The sequence below is a fragment of the Pipistrellus hanaki genome, assembly GCF_964339955.1.
Source record: "Pipistrellus hanaki genome assembly, chromosome: 7".
NCBI lineage: Eukaryota > Metazoa > Chordata > Mammalia > Chiroptera > Vespertilionidae > Pipistrellus > Pipistrellus hanaki.
In genome coordinates this window covers 12,159,955-12,182,762 of record NC_140509.1, presented here as the reverse complement: position 1 = coordinate 12,182,762, position 22,808 = coordinate 12,159,955, and the positions used below count along the sequence as shown (strand labels likewise).

The following is a 22,808-nucleotide window of genomic DNA, read 5'->3' as shown; positions in this document are numbered from 1 at the left end:
GAGAAACCATTTGGGATCTGCCCAGCCACACCCTCTTCTGGGAAATGTCCCATTGTCACAGCTGTGTCCGAGCCAGCAGATTAGAGGGCACACTGAGAGGAGTTACCTGCCGGAGGGGAGAAGAGCTAAAACCCAGGAGAGGAGCACCTTTTTGTCCATCTACAAGTGCCAAGCCTGCCAGGGGAGAGAGGGGCACTTGGCTCAGAGCGACAGAGCTGCTACGCATGTCACCCACAGCCCGTCCTCTGACCACGAGGGGCCAGATTCTCTCCTGGGAATTAGGGGGGGGTGGAAGGAGAAGAGGCAAATAAAAAACTTGCAATTTTAATGCAAGTTTATAGTCTGATTGTATCAAGATCCCCTGGGGTGCTTCTGAAAGAAAGTTTCTGGGTTCTGATCACAAAGAAATCCAATGTGGGCTTAGGCTTTTAGAAGTTTAAATCTCTCCAGGTGACTTGAATGCATTGCTAAGTTCTGAAACCACTGCACTTGTAATCTCTGTTACAGGCTGGGTAATAACGTAAAGCTGGCCTGGTGGCCATGTTGGTCCAGCTGAAGAGTGGGCGAGAGCAGAGAAGGACAGAGAAGTGGCCACACTATCTCGAGGAGGCCGAGGGAGCAGCATGAGACTGGTTTCCGACCCTTAGAAGGAGCTGCATCTACTAGTACTTTCTGGACATTCCTCTTATTCTGTGAAATGTGTTAGGATGAGTTTCTTTTTATTTTATTTTATTATTATTTTTTATTTTATTGTTTAAAGTATTACAAATAGTAGTACATATGTCTCATTTTTCCCCCCATTGACCTTCCCCTGGCCTCCCCCCCCCCACATGCCCTCACCACTCCCCCTCACGTCTTGTGTCCATTAGTTATGTTTGCTTACATGCATGCACACACATCCTTTGGTTGATTGCTTAACCGCGCCCCCAACACTTCCCAGCCTTCCCACTGTAGTTTTATTGGTTTTTTGGGGGTGAGTTTCTGATAGTTGCAACCCAAAGTACCATGACTGAGACATCTGGGTATCAACTGTATATACAGTGCTGCGGTAACCACAGAGAAGGTGGCTGAAGAATACCAAACTCAGTCTTTGTCCTCTCAAAGTTTACCATCCATAGAAGATATAAACAAGTGAAAGAATATTCCGTGTTCACAGATTGGTAGAATCAACATCATTAAAATGTCCATACTACCCAAGATAATCTACAAATTCAATGCAATCCCTATTAAAATACAACAGCATATTTCACAGATCTAGAACAAATACTCCAAAAATTTATTTGGAACCAAAAAAGACCCCGAATAGCTGCAGCAATCTAGAGAAAGAAGAACAAAGTTGGAGGAATCACAATGCCAAATATCAAGTTATACTACAAAGCCACTATAATCAAAACAGCCAGGTACTGGCACAGGAACAGACATATAGCTCAGTGGAACAGAACAGAGACCCCAGAAATCAACCCAAGCCATTACACTCAATATTAGACAAAAGAGGCAAGGAACATACAATGGAGTCAAGACAGTCTCCTCAATAATTGGACAGATACATGCAAAAAAAAAAAAAAAATGAAACTAGACCACCAACAAACACCATACAAAAAAACAAATACTGTATTTTCCGGCGTATAAGACGACCCCCTAATTTTTACAGTTAAAACATAGGTTTGTGCCTATATTTGCTGTATAAGACTACCCCCCACTTCAAAGAATAGACTTGCTTTGCCGTCAAGATCTGCAGGTAATTTTTGTGCAATTTTGGTCTTTTGCCCCCGATTTTTGGTTGACTTTTTTTGTTTCAAAAGTCGTCTTATACGCCGGAAAATACGACAAAGAAAACCCTCAAAATGGATAAAAGACTTAAATGTAATCAGGAAACCATAAAAATCCCAGAAGAAACTATAGGCAGCAAAATCTCAGATATGTCTTGGAGCATTATGTTTAGGATGCATCTCCTAGGGCAGTAGTCAGAACACTGCAGCTCACAAGCCACATGTGGCTCTCAAGCCAGGTTTGCTGCTCTGTTGACTAATGAGTTTGCCAACCACTGTCCTAGGTCAGTGGTCGGCAAACTCATTAGTCAGCAGAGCCAAATATCAACAGTACAACGATTGACATTTCTTCGGAGAGTCAAATTTTTTAAACTTAAACTTCTTTTAATGCCAATTCTTCAAAATAGACTCACCCAGGCCGTGGTATTTTGTGGAAGAGCCACACTCAAGGGGCCAAAAAGCCGCATGTGGCTCGTGAGCAGGTTTGCAGACCACGGGCCTAGGGCAAAGGAAACTAAGAACAAAATAAACAAATGGGACTATCTTATATAATAAAAGGCTAATGTGCAAATCGACCTAACAGCAGAATGACAGGTCACTATGACATGCACTGACCACCAGGGGGCAGATGCTCAATGCAGGAGCTGTCCCCTGGTGGTCAGTGCACTCCCATAGAGGGAGTGCTGCTCAGTCAGAAGCCGGGCTCATGGCTGGCTAGTGCAGCAGCGGTGGTGGGAGCCTCTCCCGCCTCCGTGGCAGTGCTAAGGATGTCCGACTGATGGCTTAGGCCCAAGTTCCTAGTGGGAGCAGACCTTAGCCATCAGTTGGACATCCCCTGAGGGCTCCAGGACTGCGAGAGGATGCAGTCTGGGCTGAAGGTCTTCTCCCCCCGCCCCCCCTCCCCCGCCACCAATGCATGAATTTCATGCACTGGGTCTCTAGTCTATAATAATAAAAGGGTAATATGCTAATTAGACCGGAAGTCCTTCCTGATGAAGCCAGGGCCGGAGGGAAGCCAGCCCGGGTCCCGGATGCCTGTAGGCGGCCTGCGGAGGGAAGCAGTCTGGGTTCTGGGTTCCTGCAAACTAACTGCTGGAGAAGGAATGCTGCCTGGGTCCCGGGTGCTTGCCAGCAGCCGGAGAAGGGAAGCCTGGGTCCTGGGTACCAGAGGGAAACCAGTGCCGGCAGCCGGAGGAAGGAAGGCCTACTCTCGCATGGATTCGGTCCTCTAGTATAAAGATAAAAAGCTTCCGCCCTAGATGGTTTGGCTCAGTGGATAGAGTGTTGGCCTGAGGACTGAAGGGTTCCAGGTTCTATTCTGTTCAAAGGCACATACTCAGGTTACGGGCTTGATCCCCACTGCAGGGCATGCGGGAGGCAGCCAATCAATGATTCTCTCTCATCATTGATGTTTCTATCTCTTCTTTTCTAAAATCAATTAATAATACAATAAATAAATAACTTATGCACAGTAAAAGAAACCATCAACAAAATGAAAAGGGAGTTTATGGAATAGGAACATATTTGGCAATGATATCTGATTAAGGGTTAATATCCAAAATATATAAGGAACTCATAACTTAACAGAAGGAAGACAAACAATGCAATAAAAAAAATGGGTAAAGGACCTAAATGGACACTTATCCAAAGTGGACATACAGATGGCCAAGAGGCATATGAAAAATGCTCAAAGTCCCTGATCATCTGATAGATCCAAATTAAAACGACAATGAAGGATCACCTCACACCTGTCAGAATGGCTACCATCAACAAATGACAAGTGATGGCAAGGATGTGGAGAAAAGGGAACCCTAGTACACTGTTGGTGGGAATGTCAATGGTGCAGCCATTATGGAAAACAGTACGGAGTTTCCTCAAAAAACTAAATATGCAACTGCCTTTTGACCCAGTGATCCCACTTCTAGAAATACATCTTAAGAATCCAGAAACACCAATCAAAAAGAATGTATGCACCTCTATGTTTATAGCAGCACAATTTACAATGGCTAAGATCTGGAAACAGCCCAGTGCCCCTCAGTAGATGAGTGAATAAAAAGGCTGTGGTACATTTATACCATGAATACTGTGCAGAAGTAAAAAAGAAGAATCTCTTATCCTTTGAGACAGCTGGAGGGACCTGGAGAGTATCATGCTAAGTGAAATAAATCAGTCAGAGAAAGACAAGTATCACATGATGGCACTCATATGTGGAATCTAAGTTCAAAGTAAACTGAGATTCATTCGGAGTGGACCCAGAGACATGGAAGCATGGAACAGAGAGTGGAATCTCAGTGGGAAGGCAGGGGAGGGTGGGCAGGTAGGAGGTAATCAACCAAAGACCTTGTATGCATGTATGCATACCCCATGGACGCAGTGGGATGGTGAGGGCCTGAGGAAAGGAAGTAGGGGGTTGATGGGGGGGGGGGACGACGACGACACATATGTAATACTTACGACAATAAAGATTTTTTAAAAAATAAAATAAGTTTACCCTCCAGAAAACACCCAGGCTCACAGAGCGCATTCCATCAGTGCCCTGTAATTATGGTGTCCAACCTCACCTGGGCCCCCTTTCCTGTCCAGCAATCCTTTCTTTCCCCTAGCTCCGTCACTCATTTCCCACTGAATGCTATTCCATTATTTTCAAACCTGTAAGCCAGGCGAGAACTCCAACTTTCAAAGATACAACCTTACCAGCACTGGCTTTCATCCTTCCCTCCTCTAGTTACAATGAAGAGGCATCCCCTTTTCCTACAAAGAATCCCACCAGTGCTCTCGAACTCATGTCCTTCTCCATCGGCTATGAAGAAAACTCAAGCCTTTCCTGTTTCTTAAAAAATAATTCCTGTAATCCCCACAGCCAATTCTGTCCGTTACTTTCATTTTCTGAAAGTTGTCTGTGCTCATTACCACACCTCCCGCTCTCTCCGGTCTACTGCAGTGAGTTCTGCACCTCGCACTCCATGACAAGCCTCACAGGGTCACCACTGCCTCCTATTGCTAAACCCGTCAGCAAGGTCTCTCTCCTCACCTCCACCTACTTCTCAGAAACTTCACTCCGTGGACCTCTTTCCTCCTCCCTGCAACATCCTCCTTCCTCAGCTTCCAAAGTGCGACCCCTGTTCGCTTTCCTCCTCTTTTCCGGAACCGTCCGCGTCTCACCGGGGACTCCTCTCTCCGAGTCCATCCCCGGGATGTCTAGGTGCTTTGGGTTCTTTCCCAGCGCTTTCTCTGCTTCCGCACTCTCCCTGATCGTTCCATCCACCTCCACTGCTCTGAGGACAGCTTCCATGCCGATGGACCCCTGCCAGCCGCTATCTTGGCTGGATGCTTTGGTATACAAAGCCTTTAACCGTAAAACTCTGTTGTCTTACAGGAACCTTGGACTTGACAAACACATCCTAAACGCCCGAGTCCCCTCAGACCGTGCATCGCTCTATCTCAGTGAACCTGGTGCCCCGTCAGGCCGTGTGCCGTCCTTCTTCCTCCACCACAGCCAGGTAAGTGGAAGTTCTGTCTGACCTCTCGTACCCACTCACGCCTCACCACCTCTCTTGCCACCAGGCTAGGCCAGGTCTTCGTGGCCTCGTGCTGATCTGACACTGGCTCCTCTAGGTGGCACACGGGCCCTGGATGGCGGGCACCTTCGCAGAACACGCTCTCCTTCCGCCCCTGAAGGACCAGCTCCTCTCCAGGCCTGGCACTTGCAGTTCCCACCGCCCGGACAGCCTTCGCTCAGGCCCTCTCTGGCTGGATACGTCTCCTTTCTCCCTTAGGAGGTCTCGGTCAAAAACCAGTCTCAAGGGAACCTTTCCCAAGCACCTCGCTTCTACAGGCTCCTTTCCAGGGCCTGGCGCTCCGGACACTTCAGCAAAGGCGGAATCCTGGCTGGCCGCGGGCTTATCTGTCTGCTTCCTGCCCAGCAGGAGGTCAGTGTCCCTGGGGCTGGCCCGGGGCTGGCATGGCCGGCACTGACTGACTGTTGGAGGGCTGAGTCAATGAAGGACACACATAGCACAGCAAGCAATTAGGCACCTGGTGGGCAGGACAAACAGAAAGTACAGAGAAGAAACCAAGGGAAGATGGGAAAAGCTGTAATTTCCAGGGGCTTTAGGTGTGGCTTGAGGAGCGAAAGGACTTTCCATGAACGGCCATCAGCAAAGGCCAGAGGCTCACAGTGAGTCTGGCGATGCAGACATAATGGGGTCAGCCTGCCGACCCTGGAGGGTTTCCGACTGCAGAGCCTCTCCCGCAGGTGGGCAGAGGCCTGTGCTCTCTCCTGTGGCACAGGAAGCTCCCGGTGACTTGGTCCAGGTCACCAGACCCGTGTCTTCGGAAGATTAATGTGGTGGAAATCCGGCTTCCGACAGAGCGCAGGCCGATTAATCACCGGGCAGTTGTCACAGCTGCCTGGCTGGCTGTGAATGGGCTGGGACGCGGGAGCCCAGGAGCTCTCCCGGTGGCACTTGAGAATCGCTTGGGAGCTTTTGAAAAATGCTGACGCCTACTGCCCTTTCTCCAGACCATTTAAATCAGGATTTATGGCGGCGAGGCTCAGGAAACCATGTATTTAAAAAGCTCCCTGGGTGATTCTGTTGCACAGCTAGGGTTCCTCATTTTCAAGGACAGAAATCCAGGCCTCAGAGAATTAAGAACTTAGACCACAAGCCAGTCAGTAGCAAAGCAGGACCTTCAAGTGAGTGCTGACTCCTAATCCAATTCTTGTTTCTTCCAATATATTGCAGTCCCTTCTCTCTCTTTTACTTTTAATTTTTAAAATTATTATTATTATCATTATTATTAGAGAGAGAGGAAGGGAGAGGGAGCGAGAAACATTGATGTGAGAGCTGAACATCGATCGGCTGCCTCCCATACATCCCCTGTCGAGGATCAAGTCTGCAACTCGGGCATGTGCCCTGACTGGGAATCAAACCAGCAACCTTTTGGTGCACAGGACAATGCCCAATCCACTGAGCCACACCAGCCAGGGCTATTAAAGTCTAGCTCAGGGTTTGAATGTAGAAAAGAAGATAAATGGAAAGCAGAATAGTAGAGCATCAATTTTCAACTGGTATGCCTCTGCCACACTAAACATCTATTGATATTTAGTAAGGGGCACTGACCTCTTTCTCCTTAGATTGTCAAATAAAAAAAAAAGTGACAACAGCTAACACAACAATGTGGGGCGCAGCTACAGTGTTTGGAAAGGTTCAAGCTTCGGACTGATGAGAGGTCACAGTCCTCTCGTGGCCATGTGTGAGTCCCAGCTTGGAGGGCAGAGCCCCCAGCACCATTACAGCCAACAGCTGGAGTTGTGAGCTTGCACCTATGGTCCGAACACGTGGCCCCACATGCCTGAGTGCTATAGGCTGCAGGTAAGCAAAGCTTGACCAGGTGCATGTAATGAGTAGGCACCAGAATGCTGTAAACATATGGACCACGCCCTTACTTTGCCTTGTGGCATCGGCTATAAAATAAAGACACGTTTTTAACAAAGACACCAAATCCCAGCTTTCCTTCTCTTGTCTATCTTTTCTCAAGCCTTCATCGCCTCCACTCAGGGGCACTGAACCTGGCTGAGCTGGGTCGGCACATAAGGCGCCCTTGGCTCCCCACGCAACAAAAGCTGTCAAATAAATTTAAAAAATGATAACAGCTAACACAACAATAGCCGTCAGTGTGAATGAGTCAAAATTATACCTATTTTTTGTCAGAATAGCAAAAACTATATTTTTTGGTGTGCTGCAGAATTGTAGCAGTTAGTTTGTGTGTGCATGAGATGAAAAGGTTGAAAATCGCTGGTACAGACAGCAGCAGGTAAAGCCTGCCTTCCAGCTCTGAACCTCAGCTCCTTGACTGTGAAATGGGGACAACACTGCTACTTGTAACCCCAAGGTAAGGATTAGAAATATGTGCGGCCCTGACACTACCTGTTGTTTATAACATGAGATTAACCAAAGAATTTATATGCATATATGCATAAGCCATGGACACAGACAATAGGGCAGTGAAGGCCTGGGTGTGGGGTGGAGGGGCGGGGTGGAGAGGGTCAATGAGGGGAAAAGGGGACATCTGTAATTCTTTCAACAATACAGATAAATTTAAAAAACTAAAAGCAATTGTTACAAACAAAAAATAAAAAGATAAAACCTATGTTTACACACAAAATAATATGATCATGACTTTCATTATTATTGGAAAGGATGGATATGAGACATTCAAAGAAAAACCTGTAGGATTCGGAAACTTATTAAAGGTTGAGAGGGGAGGGAAAGCAGACACTGGATTTGGAAGTCGGTGTGGGCAGACTGGTTCCCCAGCAGGCTGGGCGGGCGGAGCCGGGAGGAAGGGAGCTGGGGAGGGGCAGGCGGGGCTGCAGACTTCAGCTGTGATCACTCGCACCGATTAGTACCCAAAGCATGGCAGTTACCACTCACAAGGAATTTAAAAGCTACTAAATCTTTCTGTGATCCAAGGAGATTTGGACTTAAAATAATTCGTTTACTTTGTAAATCTCCTCCTTTAATCACTGACTTTCGCATATTAATCCATTTACAAGAAAGTTTAATTCCTGGAAATTACTGTCTGCATTAGGAGATTTAAGTTCGGAGGGCTCCCTGGAGAAATGCTGAGGCAGAGCAGTCACAGACAGGCCCACATCTGTGTCACCAGGTGCTCACAGTGGGTGGGGCCATGTCAGAAGCACAGCAGCCGGCTTATGCAGGCCCCACTGGTCACGTTTGACACAACTTAGACATCAAAAAGAGTAGTGAAAGCACTAGAGCACAACACAGTAAGTGCAAAAGAACACATGGTCTTTTTTAGAGATATACAGTATTACAGATAAGCTTCAGGTCTGGGTTAGGTTCAGCATGACATTGGCATGGGCCGTGATGGGGTATGAACAGCACAAGAGCAGCTGGTAGCACTGAAGCTGACTGAGCGTGGGGCTCATCACACTATTTGTCTACTTGTATTCATGTTTAAAATTCCCCATAATAGAAAGTTCTTAAATGACCGGGGGGGGGAAAATCCCTTGTGTTACTAAGAACAAAAGCAAACAAAAACCTGGAGGGAAAGAAAAAGTTCTGTTTTATGGGAAAATACCTCACCCAGTAACCATAGCGAGGATAACATGATTAGAAAACCATTTTGCAGCCACTAATGTGCTGTTTGGGAGAGGATCATCGAAGGAGTCTCACATCGCTGGGTGAGAGCTGGGAACAGGAGTCGGTGGTCCTTCCCTCACCGAGGAGACAGGTGCATTGAGTACCGTGAGGAGAAAGCAAGTGGAGCCACCTGACCAAGTGCTCACACTCCGAATCGCTGACAATGGGACAAACCACACTGTGTCATGCCAAAACCATTTAGCCTGAAGCTGGTCCCAAGGGAACAAACAGATAACTCTATACCGAGGGCCAATCTACTCCATCATTGACCTGGGCGGCTGTCGGCTGAAGAGACATGACAGTAAATGAAATCAGTGCTCTCTGCTTTATAAGCATTATTATAAAGGACATTATTGGCCCACATTGTACTTTTATTAGAGTAATGTTGCATTTCTGGGGTGTGATAGAGATACCCTGGGTGTGCTGAAGAAGGTCCCTGTTCTTAGGGGATACCTGCTGAAGTATTTAGGGCTCAGGGTTCATGGGTGAGAGGCTGATTTACTTTCAAATCTGCAATTACTTTAAAATGATTCAGAGAAGAAGGTATATGTGCATGTGTGCCCGGGTGTATAGTGACACAGACACCCACAGATCAAGCAAATGGTGCAAAACCTGAACCCTGGTGGATGCGGTGAGTGGATGGGCTCACGGTATTCTTCCAGCTTTTCTGGGACTGGAAGTTTTCATGATGCAAAAGCTGGGCTGGAGACTTCATTTACTCTACAACATGGGTCTTCAAACTATGGCCCGCGGGCCACATGCAGCCCGCAGAGGAGTCTGATCCGGCCCGCCAGGTTTTTTGGGCAGTGAGCGCAGCCGAGGTGTTATAGTAGGAATTAGTAGTTCATGTAGTCCGGCCCTCCAGCTCTCTGAGGGACCGTGATCTGGCCCCCACTTTAAAAAGTTTGAGGACCCCTGCAAGAAGCTGGTGACATTGGTTGCCTACAAGCAACTGGGTGGCTGGAGGACAGGAGAAGGAGGAAAATTTTTACTGTAGTATACACCTTTTTCACAATATACTACACGAGCAACCTGACATCACGCACCTGACCCGGTGCGCAACACTTCCTTGGCATAGAAATCACAGGTCACTCTGGAGCTGCCAATGCAGGCTTCTCGTTACCTCTGGGTAACTGGACTCTGGGGAGGCAGAGATAGTTCTTTCCCCTCTGAAGCGGTATTTGTTTAGAGGAAGGAGAAGAAATGACTCTGCCATGTAAGTAATTACAGTGACAAACCGTAGCTGGGTCGATGCACACTGAAATAAAATGATCCTCAGCGGTGCCGTATGTGCTTGTGTTCTCTGGGAAAACACAGAGAGCCTAGAAGCATGTTGGCCCCTGGGAGGGAAGGAAGACGGACTTTTCACTTCACACTATTTTGGAACAGTTTTTAATTTTTACCAATTGCATGCTTTACTTATTTTTTTTAATGCACAAAAACGGTTTGATAAATGCTGTCTAGGTATCACTTGCCCTATGAGGGGTGAGTTTTTAAAACTAGAAAAAAAGAGAATAATCTATAATTCCACCACCCAGTGAATTGCTAATGTTCTAGAACATTTCCTCCTCATCAAGTGTCTGGGTGTTTTGGAAGCAAAAGGGTTTTCTGTTTTCTAATTTGCTACATTGCCTCTCTCATCATTTTTCTAAAAGTGAAAACAAATTTTTTTATTAAAAAATTTACATTTAAAAAAATATATATTTTATTGATTTTTTTTTTTTTTTTTTTTTTTTTTTTTTTTTTTTTTTTACAGAGAGGAGGAGAGAGGGATAGAGAGCTAGAAACTTCGATGAGAGAGAAACATCGACCAGCTGCCTCTTGCACACCCCCTACCGGGGATGTGCCCACAACCAAGGTACATGCCCTTGACCGGAATCGAACCTGGGACCTTTTAGTCCGCAGACCGACGCTCTACCACTGAGCCAAACCGGTTTCAGCTAAAAAATTTACATTTTAACACGTACTTTAATTATTTTATACTTAAATGTGCACTTAAAATTATTTTGTAAGCCTCTCCCCAAATCTTTATTTTTTGAAAACATTTAAATGGCTACATAGTTCTTCATCATACCCAATCATACTCCTATTATTAGACATTTGGGATTTTAGAAAATATTTTTTTTGCCAAGTATCTATAGTACTCTATTTGGAGTAAGAAAGGAGAGGAACCAAGAAAATATATATGTATCTGCTTAGCTGTACAAAAATAACATAGGATAAACTAGATACTAGCCCAGCCTGTGTTGCTCAGTAGTTGAGTGTTGATCTGTGAATCAGAAGGTCGGGTTCAATTCCCAGTCAGGGCACATGCCCAGGTTGTGGGCTTGATCCCCAGTGTGTGTGTAGAGGGGAGGGGTGTGTGAGAGGCAGCCAATCAATGATTTTCTCTCATCATTGATACTTCTCTCTCTCTCCTTCTCTCTTCCTCTCTGAAATCAATAAAAATATATTTAAAAAAGAAAAAAGAAATTGGCTCCTTTAAGAAATGGTTGATTCCAGGAGAGGCAGGCAAAGTAAAAGATGAACAAGGAACATTTTGTTCTGCCAAGAAACTAAAGAACGTGCTCAAAACATGATGGAAACTTGTCACAAAGACCAGCAGCCAATTTGGAGGGGTGCCCACTGGCTATCAAATTAAACTGAGCAACAAGCCCTGGCCAGTGTGGCTCAGTTGGTTGGGCGTCATCTGGTGCACGGTAAGGTTTTGGGGTCCATTCCTGGTCATGACACATGCCCAGGTTGTGGGCCCAATCCCTGGTAGAGGAGGCAGCTGGTAGATCTATATTTTGCTCTCACATCCATATTTCTCTCTCTCTTCTTCCCTCTTCTTCCTCTCTCTCTCTAAAAATCAATAAAAATGTTTTTCAAATAAATAAACTGAGCATTAAAATAAATGACTAACAATTTATAACCCATTGGATAAAGTAAGAATCTATGAGTCCATACTGATATAAACAAACATATATGGGTAAGTAAAAGGGGGAGAAGGAAAAGCTTTTTCTTAGATTACAATGCCCACAATTAATGCAGAACAAACGATGGAATCAGAAAATCTGTGTTTGGTGACCATCATAATAATAGCTGATTCAGTAATAACGGATTCAATGAGGAATTATCAATGGGAATTTAAACAAGTATATGAAAATATGATGAGCAACTGGCTATCCTGTTTTACAGTACTCCCCAGGAGAGATTTATTAAGATTCATCAGACACCATCTTAAGCAAGTGTTCAAAGGTAGCACACCGGTAACGGGCCAAGGCCCCACTGGGAGGACCATGCTTTCTGTGGCAATCCTACCAAATTGTATGCCTGACATCCAATCAGAGGAAATCTCAGAGAAACCCAATTCAGGGGCACTCCATAAAATAATTAGTTGGTACTCTTCAAAAATATAAAGGGCAGGAACGCCAAAGAAAGATAGAGAAACTGTTCCAGACAAAGATATGACAAGAAAACTAGACAGTAATCCTGAATTGGATCCTGGACCATAAAAACAACACAAAATAATTTTTTTCTTTTTTGCTAAAAGGGATATTACTGTGAAAACTGACTAAATCTGAATAAGGTCTGCAGATCAGATTATAATATTGTACAAAGCTGATTTCTTTTTTTTTTTTCCTTCCTCAAAGCTGATTTCTTGATTTTGATAACTATAGTAGGGTTATGTAGGGAAATAAATGTTTTTATAAAATAAACACTGAAGTCCAAAGTATCTATTTAGGGGTCAAGGACATATTGCCTACAATTAGCTCTAAAAAATTGTGGTAATTTATACTATTCTTACAACTTTTCTATAAGTCTGACATTATTTTAAAACACACCACACACACATACACACACACCTTGATACCAAAAGTAAGACACTGAACATCCTTATCATAAATAATCTTTGCTTCCTTAGGATTCTGAGTGGAATTACTATTGATAAATCAAAGGTATACAGTTAAAGCAATATCGAAGTATGTGGTACAGAGAAGTTTTTGCATACCTTTAACTGTGGAGGAACAAGGCAGTGGAAACGTAGGACTGAGAGGGCAGACTGTGGGGTGAAAGCAGGTGTGTAAGTGGAACTAATGAATGCGCTCAGAATGAGTGGGAACCAAAAGTTAGGGTAGCAGATGGGGGTGAGGGATCAAAGCTGAGGACATGAGACTCTTCAGAACCATAACCCTCAAAGGAAGGAAGGAAGGAAGGAAGGAAGGAAGGAAGGAAGGAAGGAAGGAAGGAAGGAAGGAAGGAAGGAAGGAAGGAAGGAAGGAAGGAGGGAGGGAGGGAAGGAGGGAGGGAGGGAGGGAGGGAGGGAGGGAGGGAGGGAAGGAAGGAAGGAGGGAGGGAGGGAGGGAAGGAAGGAAGGAAGGAAGGAAGGAAGGAAGGAAGGAAGGAAGGAAGGAAGGAAGATAACCCTCATGAGGTTTAGCTGATGGCCTACAGTAATTTACCTCTACACAATGGCATGGTAAGAGCAGACTCCGGTATTGTTCAAATGACAGTGTTCTGCATCTCTCCCTCTATATGTATCTCCCCAGTGCAAGTCAGCTATTCACCACTGAGTCACACTGGGTCCCTGAGCTTTTCTAGTTGGCACCCAAGAGCCAACTACAACTTCTCCACCAAGCACATAGTCATATGAACTAATGGCATATGAACTGTAATTACATATATGTAATTACTAATTACATATGAACTGTAATTTTGCTACCATTAATGATTCGTAAAGTAAATATCTGGGTCTCCCATAGTCTTTGGCGATCCTGCTAGCAGTTCTCAACCCGTGGGTCTCAAATTATGGTTGGGGGTCACCACAACATGAGGAACTGTATTAAAGGGTCACAGCATGCCAAAACCGGTTTGGCTTAGTGGATAGAGCATTGGCCTGCAGATTGAAAGGTCCCAGGTTCGATTTCGGTCAAGGGCATGTACCTTGGTTGTGGGCACATCCCCAGGGGGGTATGCAGGAGGCAGCTGATTGATGTTTCTCTCTCATCAATGTTTCTAACTCTATCCCTCTCCCTTCCTCTCTGTAAAAAAATCAATTAAAAAATATTTTTTAAAAAGGGTTGTGGCATTAGAAAGGTTGAAAACCACTGCTATATGATGTGTTAATAAATAATCCCACCTAATAAAAGAGTAATATGCAAATTAACATCACTCCACCACACAAGCCACGCCCACCACCCACACCCACCAGCCAATCAGAGTGAATATGCAAATAAACCCAACCAAGATGGATACAGCCACAGAGAGCAGGAGGGAGGCTTGGGTTTCCCAGGCAATGGAAGAAGCCAAGTTTTCCGCCTGTCTAGCCAGCCTAAGCCTCCACTCAAGGCTACAAAGTTTCAATTATAGAAGGTAAACAAATCCAAACAGAAATGGCTGCTGGCCACAGAGCTAGCAGGAGGCTTGGCTCTGCTCCAGGTTACAAAGTTTCAATTGTAGAAGGTAAATAAATTCCAAATACCAGGGCCTCCGCTTGGGTCACCAGGGGGCGTGGATGGCCTGCAAACCACCACATGCCCCTTGCCCAGTCCACCCCACACCCCAAGGGAACCCCCACCCTGATCCGGGAAACCCTTCATGGCAAATCAGCTGGCCCCCACCCGTGCACCAGGCCTCTATCCTACCTAATAAAAGAGTAATATGCAGATTGACCATCACTCCAACACACAATAACTGCCCCCATGTCATCAAAGATCCTGCCCCCATGTGGACACAAGATGGCCACCACAAGATGGGCAGCAGGGGAGGGCAGTTGGGAGGCACCAGGCCTGTAAGGGAGGGCAGTTGAGAGGGACCAGGTCTGCAAGGAAGGGCAGTTGGAGGTAATCAACCCTGCAGGGGAAGGCAGTTAGGGGTGACCAGGCTGGCACAGGAGGGAAGTTGGGGGAAAACAGGCTGGCAGGGGAGCAGTGAGACATCAATCAGGCTGGCATGGGAGTGGTTAGGGGGCGATCAGGCTGGCAGGCAGAAACAGTTAGGGGCAATCAGGAAGGCAGGCAGGTGAGCAGTTGGGAGCCAGCAGTCCTGGATTGTGAGAGGGATGTCTGACTGACGGTTTAGGCCCGATTCCACTGGGATCGGGTCTAAAAGGGCAGTCGGCCATCCCTCGAGGGGTCCCATATTGGAGAGGGTGCAGGCTGGGCTGAGGGACATCTCCTCCCCACCCCCCAACCCTGGCCCCGTGCATGAATTTCATGCACCAGGCCTCTAGTCTAAAATAAGAATTCATTTTAAATGCCCATAATGCATTCAACCAAGTACATATAGTAATTCCTCACTTAAAGTTGTCAGTAAGTTCTTTGATTTTAAGTGAAATGACATATAATGAAACCAGTTTTTCCACAGGCTAACTGATGTAAACAATAGTTAAGTTCTTACAGCATCTCATCATTGTAACAAAACAATGTTGAACAAATTGATGTTATTCAAGGACCTGCTATATATTAATTTGCTTCTTATTGAATAATTGCTATTTGCTAGGGACTAAATGCTTCATGTGGGTCCTATCATTTAATCCTCCAAATGACTCCATGGGGTGGTGGTAGCGTTATGTTCACCTCGCTGCTGAGGAAAATTAAGTCTAGAGACGTAAGTTAAGGTAAGATTTGCTCCATGTCACAAAGCTTAAATTCAAATCCATGAGCCTGACTAGAGTCTTCACTCAAAACCACAATGCTATGCTGGATAAAAAATTCTCATTGAGGAGAAAAAAGGCAATAAGTCATAACTCAGGAAATTAGGATGAACATTATATTCTACTAAAATACAAACTCCACTTTCCCCTTTTGTAATCACCCGCGCACTCGCTTGACAACGGGGGACATACCTGGCAGAAGAGCTGCTGCTGTGTTCCTGCTCCGGGCGCGTTACTAAAGGTGCTGGCAGGTTTGGAAGAAGAAACTGGAAGACGATGAGACACGCTGACCGGGACTGGAGTCCTGTTTGGCTGGGTCAGCTGGTCTCCTGTAAAGTTTGATCCTGATGCACCCGACTGAACCGCAGACCCGAGACTAGGATGGACAGTGCTGGAGGAGCTAACGGGGAACCGACTGGGGCCGGACATGCTTGTCCCGGAGGGCATGGTGGGGAAGCCAGGTCTGCCCTGGGCGACGCCGCTCTGCCCGGGCGACAGGTGTAAGACCGTTGGCGATGCCTGCTGCAAGGGCATCTGTCCGCCAACAATCTGAGGGGAGGCGTGATTGACTATCACGGGGCTTCCAGAGGCGGCGAACGTCTGCCCAGACACCAGCTGGACGGTGTTCTGGTTGTTCAGCATCTGTCCGGAGTACGGCTGGTTGGTCCTGAGCATGTTGGAAGAGTTTCTGTTCAACATGACATGCTCTGAGGCCGCTTGGCCAGAAATGAGCGGAGAAGACTGAGTCTGAACAAGTTGCCCATTTATGGTCTGGACGTGATGTACCGAGTTGGAGCTGACGGAAAGGCTTGTGGGTACGAGGAACTGACTTTGGGGGGGGTGAGACTGGCCCATGGGAGAGTGGATGACGATGCTCCCCGCAGCGCTGCTCACGGGCTGTGAGGTGGCCGGCTTCCTGGTGCTCTGTTGGTTTACGATGTTCACAGACATGTGCGGACCGACGACGGAGCCCTGGGGGGAGCCCGCAGAGGCGAAGGAGATCCCTTGCTGCACGTGATGCTGCTGTATTCCCAGATTGTTCACATTGTACGTATTCTGCTGGCCCATCTGGATAGGCTTTGGCTGGATGTTGATGGGAACTTTATTTGAATTTGGTGCAAGACCCCTTTGAATGATGATGTTATGCACGGGTAAAGACGTCTGAAAATTTGTGCTGTTAAACGGAACGGTAACGGGCTGTGCTACTGGACTGGAACTCGAGTTCCCGAATAAGGAGTTGCCATTGGGAGTCTGTCTATGTACCAGAAGTCCTCCACTCACGTTGGATGGGGCTTGCTGCCCGTTGCCCTTCAATATGATTTGCGATCCATCTAGATTATTAATAGTCATCATGGAAGGCTGATTACCAAATGACCCAATTAACTGTATCTGACCAGAACCACTCAGCTGACTGCTGTTGGACAAATGCTGGCTGGGCACGCTGATGCCCACGTGCTGCATAAAGCCATGCTGCACGCCCACTGTATTGCTCGCAAACGATGCTCCAACAGGCACGTGAGTCACCCCGATAGGCTGCAGCGTCTGACCTGAGTAATTAGAAACGTTAGAAGCCTGAGTAAAGGATGCTGATGAAGAAGGATGAAGCTGAGCTTGTGCAAACTGTTGGCTTGAACTTATACTGGCATCCAAATATGCCTCTTCTGCCAACGTCTGCTCGGTGATATTGGCCTCCTGCAAGGATTTCTGAAGGATGTCGAAAGGTTGGTCCTCCGTGAGATCAGGAAGAGGAGAAGACTCAAGTTCATCTTCAAGAAACTGAAGGCTGCTGGAAAGCGGCAGTCCATCACTGGGCCCTTCTCCAAGCTGGCTGCTCACAGCTTTGAGGGATGACTTAGGATCGGCATTCTAAAAAAACAAAAAAGGAATATGTTACATGGCATATCCAACCTTCGAACGAGATTCTTATAAAAAAAATTAATCTCACTTCTGAATACAAATAACATGGCAGTTTGAACCTCACCTTATTCTCATACTGCATTTCCTTACTCATGATGCTGAACATTACTCTTTGCAATTATATACATTCGTTGCTCTGGTAAATCAGTTTATAGAAAACAGATAAATAATAAACATACTGGCAACTATCTGGAGTTGAGCTTCATTTAAAAAAAGTTATTTAGAGAAAGAGAGAGAAAAACACACGATGATCTGTTGTTTCACCCTTCCATGCGTTCATTGCTTGATTCTTGTATGTGCCCTGACCAGGGATGGAAGCCACAACCTTGGTGCACTGGGATGACACTCCAATCAACTGAGCTACCAGGCCAGGGCTAGCTTCATTTTTTGGGGGATACTGGCACAGACTTCAATTTTCAGAATTGCTTCCAGTCCCAGGCTTAAGCGCAACTCAGGCTGGGTGTGTGTGTACGAGGAGATGGCCATGTCTAGTCCTTCACACAGTGGGAGTCTGAGTGAGTTTTGGGAGTTCAAAGTGTTGTTCTATGAGAGATCCAGAAGGTATCAGATGCAGCCCTATCTTTCAAGGCTTCTCCAAACTCTCCCATCTAACCTCCCCACCCAGGCAAGACCAGTCCAGGAAAAACTAGCTTCCTACATAAAATGAGTAAATGGTCATTTGATTTCTGAGAAGTAATCAGCTTATTATAATGCTTTAGAAACTGCTTCAGCATCCTAATCAAAAGCAAGTCTATCAACATGTATTTATCAAACACCCTCTTCTGTGTTTGTTTCTGTCCTTAAGGAACATTCCAACTGGAGACAACAATATAGGCATATGAAGGGACTGAACAGGGTCACTCAGAAATAAGATGCATTCTCACGGTCCAGCAGCGTCTCCTGGGACATGTCAAACTTACAAAAGACATGGGCTCTCTCCCTCATCTTGGAGCCTGAGGAGGCCTTCGGGGAACAGGACTTCTACACTGACAAATGGGTGTGGGAGGCTGTGGTCCAACGCTATTAAAATTTTGTGTTTTTTTGTTAATCCTCACCTGAGGACATTTTATTTATTTATTTATTTATTTATTTATTTATTTATTTATTTATTTTTGAGAGAGAGTAGAAGGGAGGAAAAGGAGGGGGGGCGGTGCGGAGAGAGAAACATGGATGTGAGAGACACATTCATTGCTTGCCTCCCACACACACTCCAGCTGGGCTGGGATCAAACTGGAAACCCAGCTACATGCCCTTGACTGGGAATAAAACCCACAACACTTCAGTGCGTGGGCCAAAGCTCTAACCAACCACAGAAACACCGCCAGGGCCCACGGCATTTTTGCTGGCGATAGTGGGGTTTCTGAAATTATTTCGAGAGAAGATGAGAGAGAGAGAGAGGAAAAAACACACAATGATTTGTTGATCCACCATCTTTTGCTCTTTTTTTTTTTTTTTTTTTTTTAACCATTTGTACTCCATGGCGTCTATAGAGGCAAGTGGCAGACCTTTTTTAATTAAATTCAAGATATAGTGGCAGTTAATTGGTTAATTTTTAAAATATATATTTTATTGATTTTTTTGCAGAGAGGAAGGGAGAAGGATAGAGAGTTAGAAACACTGATGAGAGAGAAACACCAATCAGCTGCCTCTTGCACATCTTCTACTGGGGATGTGCCCGCAACCAAGGCACATGCCTTTGACCGGAATCGAACCCGGGACCCTTCAGTCTGCAGGCCGATGGGCCAAACCGGTTAGGGCTTAATTGGTTAATTTTTAAAAATATGTTTTTATTATTTTTAGAGAGAGAGAAAGGGAGAGGGATAAAGAGATAGAAACATCTAGGAGACAGAAACATCAATTGACTGCCTCCTGAATATCCCCTATTGGGAATCAAACCAGGGACCTCTTGGTTCATGGGTCAATGCTCAACCACTGAGCCACACTGGCCGGGTGAGGCTATGTTATTTTATTGATTTTGAGAGACAGAGGGAGATATCAACTGGTTGCCTTTGGTACCCTCCCGACCCCGGGACTGAACCTGAAACCTAGCAATTGATCCACAACCTTTTTGATGTATGAAGTAACGGTCCAATCAACTGAGCCACCAGGCCAGGGCGCACGCAGTTTTTAAAGTTGAAGGTGTTTATGCTGGAGATGAACTGAATTCTACCTACACACAAGATGTGGTTATGTGTATATGGCAGAGAACAACGCAGTGCCTCCGGGTGGCAAACCCAACAAAACCAGAGTGGCCTGGGACAGGAGCTCATGCAAACAATGGCGCGGCCGGGCCAGGCTCCAAAGGAACCTTCCTGCCAAGGCCATCGGACACCGGACCCATGCAATGCTTTAACCCTCAGGGATTTCAATGTATTGAAAGGTTAATAAATAAAAGTGAATTTGTTCTCTTGTTCAAAAAAATATGGAATCAACAGCTATTTAAAATAAGGTGAACTCACTGTAAATGTACTTAATTGCTACTGAACTATACACTTAAAATGAAGATGGCAAATTTTATGATATATATATATATATATATATATATATATATTAAATACAATTACATTTTTTTAAAAGTGAAAAAAAAAGTTAAAAGTAGATCAATTAAGAATGAGTGAGCCAACATGCAAAACTGTAGAGATCCTCAGCCCTAGGCTAATAGGGGTTGGGGGGTAGATGATGCAGAGAACTACACAGAAACGCTGAGACTGGTTCATCTGGCCCCAATCCATCAGTAGCTGAAATGGGACTAATGTGGTCTCGGTCAGCTGACACCATTTAGGATCATAGGCTTCAGTGTAGTGACGTGGTGTCTCTCCAGACTGGACCCCTTCCCTCCAGGTCAGGCTTCTGTGTGGATGCTCCTGAACTTGAGGATAGGGCTCGGGAACCCGGTGGCCTGCGTTAGAAGTAGGCCTGGCTCTGCGCCCCCTGGCAGTGTGATTTGGGGGAGTACTAAGCTCTCTGGGCACAGTTTCCTCATAAGGACAGTAACAGAACCTACTTCATGGAGTTATCGTGAAGATGAATGAAGTTGATTATGTTAAGCCGGCAGTGCCGCAAACATACTAGATAAGTTCTAGTTACTATTGTTCTTGTTTGGGATGAAAATATTTAGCATGTAACTACAATGAAGAATAACTTATTAAAGGTTATAACTTTGCAATGCTGCTTCCTCGGAGTATAACATTTCTGAGTCAGTTTAAAAAGAAAGTTGAAAGCTTAGGAAAATAGCACAGTAAATCTCATAGAGCTTGTCTTGACTAAGTTAAAAGTAGAAAATGTCAGCATAATTCAATAGATTTCCTGTCTATGTCAGTTACAAAGACAAGGTAATCATTGTCATCATGATACAAAGGCAAGGAAAGCCTCCGCTCACAGCATCAATGAGACAGAAACACTGAGCATCGCATCCAGTCTCTCATACTCACACTAGCGTTGGCGAAAATTGAATTTGAATTGGCTGCAGAGTATCCTGCATTAGTCAAGTCATCATTGCTCTGCAAAGGCACAAATTCAACAGAGATTACTTTAACTGCAGAGAAGAAACGAAAGTTACATCTGCGACGTGCTAAGTATTACTTACAGATTTATTACTAGGTCCATGCAGAAAATAGTTCAATGCTTGTGGGTCTCTAGAAAACAATGAAAAAGGGGAAAGCAACCATAAATATGTTACCTAGACTTCAGATTCTTTTTCCCAGGGTAAAACAAAAATGACATAATAACCTGAGTAAAATTATCGCCCTATTTTAATTTAAGTTCATTAGTAGTTTTTTGTTTTGCTTTTTTTTTTTTAAAATTTATTAATGTTGTTCTATTTCCTATTACCATTCCTGGGACTTGTTAGAAAATAAACTTAATAAACATAAATAAAGCATTACCTAAGTTTGATCCCTATCAACCTGAGTCTCTTTACTTGTGAATCCATACTGTGTTGATTAATTTTTACTTTAAAAACCCGTCTGGTTTTAATTTGCTTATTAGGTTGTTTTAGTGGAGGAAACTGATTCACCCTGATTTTGGAACGAGCATCTTACCCAATAAGATCAAGGAGACACGAGTCATCATCATCATCCATGACAACTATAAGAAAAGGAATAAAAAACACTGTTTCAGTGAAGTGGATTAAAGCCAGTAGCATCCATGCCACCTGAAAATACACTCTATACTTTCCTGGACACATAACTACTTCACGGGAGCACTTCCTCTAATTGCTGATTACTAATGGGATTTTGTTTCTGTGAGTGTGATCATTCAAGAGATAAAGTATTCCATTTAAATCGTTTTTATTGAACACAAATCCTTAACTCACACGTGGAAAAGGAATGTGGACAGATCAGGGATAGTTGGCAGCGGCCCCTCACGCAGATTCCCCAGAGGGACTGTAAACCCTCAACAGCAACTTCCTCAAAACGTGCCACGAACACGGGGAGGACGAATATTTTTGTTTTAGAAGAACATCCCACGGACACAGAAGTCTCTGGATTTTGTGACGGGATGTTTCCAAACATGGTGAGCAATCCGGATTTCTTGCCACATTGAGCTATCTTTAGGAAAACAGGAAAGCCGCTCTCCCTCCTTTCTGAGACAGAGACACCACGTCCAGGCAGCACCGCCTCGGGCTTTGCCCCGAGGGTCCCAGGTTCCTCCCACGGCAGGAACACTGCCAACTGTTCGACTCCAAACAATCTATATCCCAGCGCTGTTAAATCCCAGCCCAGTTCCCCCCGCTCCAGGCCCAGACTCCCTCCTCCCAGCCGCATCTGCTCGGCCAGCACAGTGACTGTGTTCTGGCTCAAACAATAACAGCCACAGATTCCAAGAGCCGTTCTCCCCCTCTCCTCCCTCCCCCGAGATCCTGAGATGCGGGAAACTTACACTAGTGATCTGACACCTGGCAACACTGCTTCACACCCATTTCCAGCCATGCGTGGAATAACTTACATCACGGAATGCCAGGGCCCAGAGTTCTGGAGCGGTTGGAAAGGGCAGTGTGTGAACGGCAGTTGGACAGAGGAATGAAATCCTGAAGAGATGCCCAGAAAAGGGACACGCCCGAAGAAGGCAGAGGGATCATTTCTACTTAACGTTTTTTTTTCTCCCTTAAAACTGCCATCTCCTCTCTGCTTCCCCCAAACTGCCCATCGTATGGGTCACAGGCCAAACAAACAGAAAACCGGCTCCGGCCACACGGAAGGACATGCTCTCCTCAGGAAGGGTCTGGAGGGTAAGTACCCGGTGTGGGCCGCCCCTGCGTGGATGAATTTGTTCAGTTGCTGAGTGATCCGGGAGATTACAATCCATCCGAGTGAA

General features: G+C 45.5%; 1 protein-coding gene across 7 annotated transcripts in view; it reads right to left on the bottom strand.

Annotated features, from left to right (window-relative positions):
* BICRAL (BICRA like chromatin remodeling complex associated protein) overlaps positions 1–22,808 on the bottom strand; it is a 100,504-nt gene that overhangs the window by 17,309 nt on the left and 60,387 nt on the right. For 2 of the 7 annotated variants that reach the window (XM_084890263.1, XM_084890264.1), the window contains exons 3-6: positions 21,533–21,578; positions 21,079–21,127; positions 20,924–20,992; positions 15,768–17,441 (exon numbers count right to left, since the gene is read on the bottom strand). In XM_084890263.1, the coding sequence (XP_084746389.1) occupies positions 15,768–17,441; positions 20,924–20,992; positions 21,079–21,127; positions 21,533–21,573 (1,833 nt within the window). In that variant the 5' untranslated portion in view covers positions 21,574–21,578. Of the gene's footprint in view, positions 1–15,767; positions 17,442–20,923; positions 20,993–21,078; positions 21,128–21,532; positions 21,579–21,965; positions 22,226–22,373; positions 22,502–22,808 lie in introns of those variants that run through there. The other 5 variants (XM_084890265.1, XM_084890262.1, XM_084890266.1 and 2 more) reach the window with 5 other exon arrangements.